This window comes from Tupaia chinensis, unplaced genomic scaffold, assembly GCF_000334495.1.
Source record: "Tupaia chinensis unplaced genomic scaffold, TupChi_1.0 Scaffold148350_1, whole genome shotgun sequence".
NCBI classification, from domain to species: Eukaryota; Metazoa; Chordata; class Mammalia; order Scandentia; family Tupaiidae; genus Tupaia; species Tupaia belangeri.
Genome location: NW_006208201.1, coordinates 1,615,168 through 1,620,076, shown reverse-complemented (window position 1 = coordinate 1,620,076; position 4,909 = coordinate 1,615,168). Strand labels below are relative to the sequence as shown.

Here is a 4,909-nt window from a genome sequence, read left to right as displayed (position 1 = left end):
CCTTATAGCAAAAACGCCCCCAAAAAAAAAAAAAAAAAAAAAAGCCAGGGTCCAATAATACCTAAAACTAAAAGCAGCTTTTTTTTTTTTTTTTTTTTGAGAGGTTTTTGCTATAGGGTATGTGCGCTCACCAAAAAGACAGAGAGAGTGAGAGAGGGGGAGAAAGCGAGAAATCACCCCCCAGGGGGGATAGCCACGCCACAATCCCTTTTCCTCCTTTCTTCTCTCAGGATCTTGGGCACACACCCACACGCGCTCAGCATGAGTTTAAGCCACCAGGTCGGGGACTCGAACTGAGGTCAACTTCTTGGGAGTCCAGCGACATAGCCATTACGCTAACTGCTGGTCCCTAAAAGCAGCTTCTGTGAAATGAAATTGAGATATTCATACTCAGTTTATGAATATTCATTGACATTTGCTTTACATTAATACTTACTATTTACCACAGAAATTCTCCCTACTTCTTTGGATAACTTTATTTCAATCTACATAATCATGAAAAGCACTTCCCAAAGCTTTAAAAATCATTTACTGGATGTTATATTATCTCCATATGGGACTACTATTCACATGTTCTCCAGGGAATCAAAAGTAGGCAATGAAAAGTTAAGAGATCCTGTCATGCTAAAGCCAGTCAGTAGGTCAGTGAGAGAGCTAAAGGGACGTCAGAAATCAGATCCCTAACTCAATTCCTCCCCCATCATGAGATCCCAGTAGCCTAGTTCCATTCTGTAATGAAACCGGGATATCCTGCTAAAAGTAGGCTAGCCTGTGTCTTTAAGCACTATAATAGATAGATGACTTCAGTAACCTATGGAAATCCTCAAGAGTTCAAACTCCAGAAAAATTAACAGCATCCTTACATTCTCTTCACTAAAATCACAAATTGTTAGTTGAACAAAAATCTTGTATTGCCAAGGTTTTCTTGTTTGTTTAGGTTTTTGCCATAGGGTGCTTTCACTCAACGGGGAGAGAGACAGACCAAGAGACATGGAATGAGGGAAAGTGAGAAATCATCCCTCTCGGAGAATGGCTATGCCACCAACCTTTCTCTTCCATTCTCCTTTCAGGATTTGGGGAACACATGCACACACGCTTAGGCGCCAGGTCCAGGACTTGAACCGTAGTCAGCTAGGTGGGAGACTAACACTTTACCCACTACACCACCTGCTGGCCACTTATTGTCAAGATTTAAGATAGTAATTTTCTCTATTGCATTATTGTCAAAGGTTCAAAAATTGGTGAGCCGTCTTCAATTAGTCATTTCACAGACAATCGTAGTACAAAATAAGCCCTGGTGTTCTGGTTCAAGATAATTGGTACAATTAGTACTTTTGTTGTACTGGTTTTTGTAGGCTAGGAGGTGGTACAGGGTAAAAAAAAAAAAAGCATGACATTTTGCAAGCCTGACCCACGTAGGGAAAATTTTGGGCCTGCATCCAGAGGCCACCATGACTATACTGAGCACACGTGTACCCATGATCCCAGGCTGGCTGAAGCTGGGGTTCAATCTCCACGTTGGGATCCTATTGGGGGTACTGTCTCTCTCACCCATGGGAGAAAACATTAAAAAAAAAAAAAAACTATATATATATATATACACATACACATATATATATACACACACACACACACACACACATATGCACATACCAGTTTTTGACCCACAGTGGTTAATTTCAGATATATCACTTTTAAACTTACCCTTCAGGAGTCTTTTTAATTTTGCACAATCCACATTGATATACTGTAACAATTCTATATCATGAACATCGACATTATCTTCTGAACAAACTGTCAATTCTTGTAACCTGAAGAGAAAAAAATAATTACCAACTCTAAATCTTAATATATTCCAAATTCTGAACTCAACAGACTATTCCTCAATGATGAGTTTATGAGAGTTTAAAACACAGGGCCAGCAGGTGGCAAAGTGGTTAAGGAGCTAGATTCCATATGGCTGGCTTCACGATTTGAGTCCCAGACTTGGAGACTTGAAAAACACACTGGGCACATATGCCTGTGTACCCAAAATCCTAAAAGGGAAATGGAGGAGAATGGATTACACCACAGCCATCCTCCCTGGAGGGGCAGAGGAGGTGATATCTCTCTCTCTCTCTCTCTCTCTCTGTTTCCTCTAGCAGGTACATGTGCTCTTGAGCAAAAAAATCTTTAAAAAAAAAAAAAAAGAGTAAAGGCACATAAGGCCAGCCAGGTGGCATGGTGGTTAAGGCGCCTAGATCCCACATGATCAAATTCACAGTTCAAGTCCCAGACCTAGTGGCTTGAAAAAATACTCCAGGCGCATGTGTGTGCATGACCAAAATCCCAAGAGGAGAACGGAAGAAAAGGGACTGCAGCATGGTCATCCCCCCTTGAGAGATGCTTTCCCACTTTCTCTGTGCCTCTCCAGAGAGGTCATGTACCTAGTAGCAAATTTTTTTAAATTATTTTATTTAACTTTATTTATTCATTCATTTATTTATTTCAATTTGACCAGAGAGGAAGAGAGAGAGAGAGAAAGACCAAGCTGCCAGGTCCGGGACTCGAACCGTAGTCAGCCATGTGGGAGTCCAGCACCCTTAACCACCAAGCCACCTGCCAGCCCTGTTAGTAGCAAATTTTTTAAAAAGAGTAAAGACACATAAAAACAAAGGACTAAATATTTCTTGAAGAAACTGTAAAGGAATATAAGTAATTTAAGAGGTATGATGAAAGAAATTATGATAACCCAATAAACTTAGTACCTTTATCTTTAGGATTGAGGTATCTAGAAAATATTCTGTACTTTTAGCCAGAGGTCTTTGGGAACAATAGTTAACTCGAAGATTGGGTCAGGAAATAGAAAAGGTAAGTCTAGGTCATCTTGAGCTTGAAAACAAGAAAACAGCAGCAACTACCAGAGTCATGATAGCAATCAGAAGAGTGTATTTAAAGGGACTCCCAAGTGTTTAAGTGGAAAATTTGCGCTTCAAAAAAATTATGTCTACAGCAATTCAAACAGATACAATAAGTAAAAATCCATGAATCTGTAGCAATACTGGAAAAAAAAAATTTAAACTCATGAGTAACCTTTTATAGCTTTTAAGAGTACCAACTTGTTCTGAAAATGAATAACCAGAGAGAGTTCAGTCTGTATCTTACATTCCCTATAACACTGTATTACAAGAAAACGGAATAAATGATAAAGTGAAAATATTAAAAAAAAAAAACTTAGGGCCAACTAGATGGCATAGCAATAACACACTGTTCAGTTGATACTTAATTCATGTGGAAGATCACAGGTTCAGTTTCCTGGTCAACCTGTACGTACTAGGCACACATCCATAACCCTGGCAGGCTGGGAAGACTTGGAAAGGTGTGGTTATGGACAGTCTATTGAGGGTACTTGTCTTTTCCTTGTACTCTCAAAAAAAAAAAAAAAAAAAAAAAAAAAAAAAAAAAAAAAAAAGAACTTTTAACTCACACCTTAAAAAATAAATGAATGAATGACAGAGCCTGTTGTAAAATGAGGGGGCAATGACCATTAGTGGCTACTAAAAACAGTAGGTAAAAAATCTCATGTGAAACTTTGTAATAAGTGAATAATGCTGATAACATCTAAATCTAAAAACTGATCTTAACATTAAAAGTAGGATAACAGCACATGTTTCCTGAGGTGATATGACAGGAAACACACAGTACCATCTGTAAAGTATTCCTGTCCCCTCCTCCCCGTGTGAATTTGAATCCAGTCAAATCCAGCCAAATATATAGGGCAGAAAATTTTACAACACAAATAACACAACTCAACAAATAAACAGTATGGAAAAAAATGGAGGGAGGTGGATAGAGAAATGAAGAAATCATACAGATTAAAAGATATTTAAGAGAAATATCAATAAAAATCACAAGGTATCATTCATATTTATATTCTGATTTGAACAAACCAAATGAAAAAGCCATTTTGGAAATAATGAGAAATTAAACAGAATCTTTATAAAAGATAATATTAAAGAGCTGTGATTTTTTTTTTACTAGGTTTGACAATGGTATTGCAGGTAAATTTTTAAAAATCTATTGAATCACCAGGGAAGTCATGACACATTCTTACATAGAAAAACAGAAAAATATATCAGGATTTATTATATCTCTAATAAATATTAGGTCATCGAGCCTGGATGACCTAATATTTGTTAGAGATATATACTGAAATATTTAACAGGTGAAATAATTTGACACCTAGGGTTTCCTTAAAGTACTGAAAAGGGAAGAAGAAATAAACCAAAAATCATGGCATGCTGGTAACAGGTGAAGCGGAGTAAGAGGAGCAAGGGGATTTAAAATTCAATTCTCTTGGAGCCAGCACGTGGCCTGGTGGTTGAGGTGCTGGACTCCCACATGGCTGACCACGGCTTAAGTCCCAAACCTGGAGGCTTGCTTTCTTACTCTCCCTTGCTCTCTGTTTCTCTCTAGTCAAAACTGAATAATAATGAAAATAAATAAAATTTAAAATAAATCTTTTTTAAAAAATACTATTCTCTCTACCTATGTGTATTTCTTAAGATTTTCCACAATAACAAGTGCTTTTGTTTATGTCTTGCTATAGGGCATGTGTGCACATTGGAGAGAGACAAAAAGAATGAGAAATCGCTACCCAGGGGAGACAGCCATGTCACAAACCCTTCTCCTCCATTCTCCTGTCCAGATTTTGGGTATGTATGCACAGGCACCCGGTGTGCTTTTCAAGCCACTGGGTCTAGGACTTCAACCATACAGCCCAGTCATAAGGGATACAGTGCCTCAACCTCTGCACCACCTGCCAGCCCATCCACAATGACAAATTTTTAAAATTCTATTTCAGATCATAAGTATAAAAATGATTTTTATTAACTTCTATTCAAACTGACTAGACTTCAGAATCATGCAT

General features: G+C 37.9%; 1 protein-coding gene across 1 annotated transcript in view; it reads right to left on the bottom strand.

Moving 5' to 3' along the window:
* The window catches only part of LOC102476367 (neurofibromin), a 160,206-nt gene that overhangs the window by 90,596 nt on the left and 64,701 nt on the right, over window positions 1-4,909 (bottom strand). Inside the window, exon 6 of the mRNA XM_014584974.1 lies at window positions 1,705-1,811. Coding sequence (XP_014440460.1) covers window positions 1,705-1,811 — 107 coding nt within the window. The remainder of the gene's footprint in view (window positions 1-1,704; window positions 1,812-4,909) is intronic.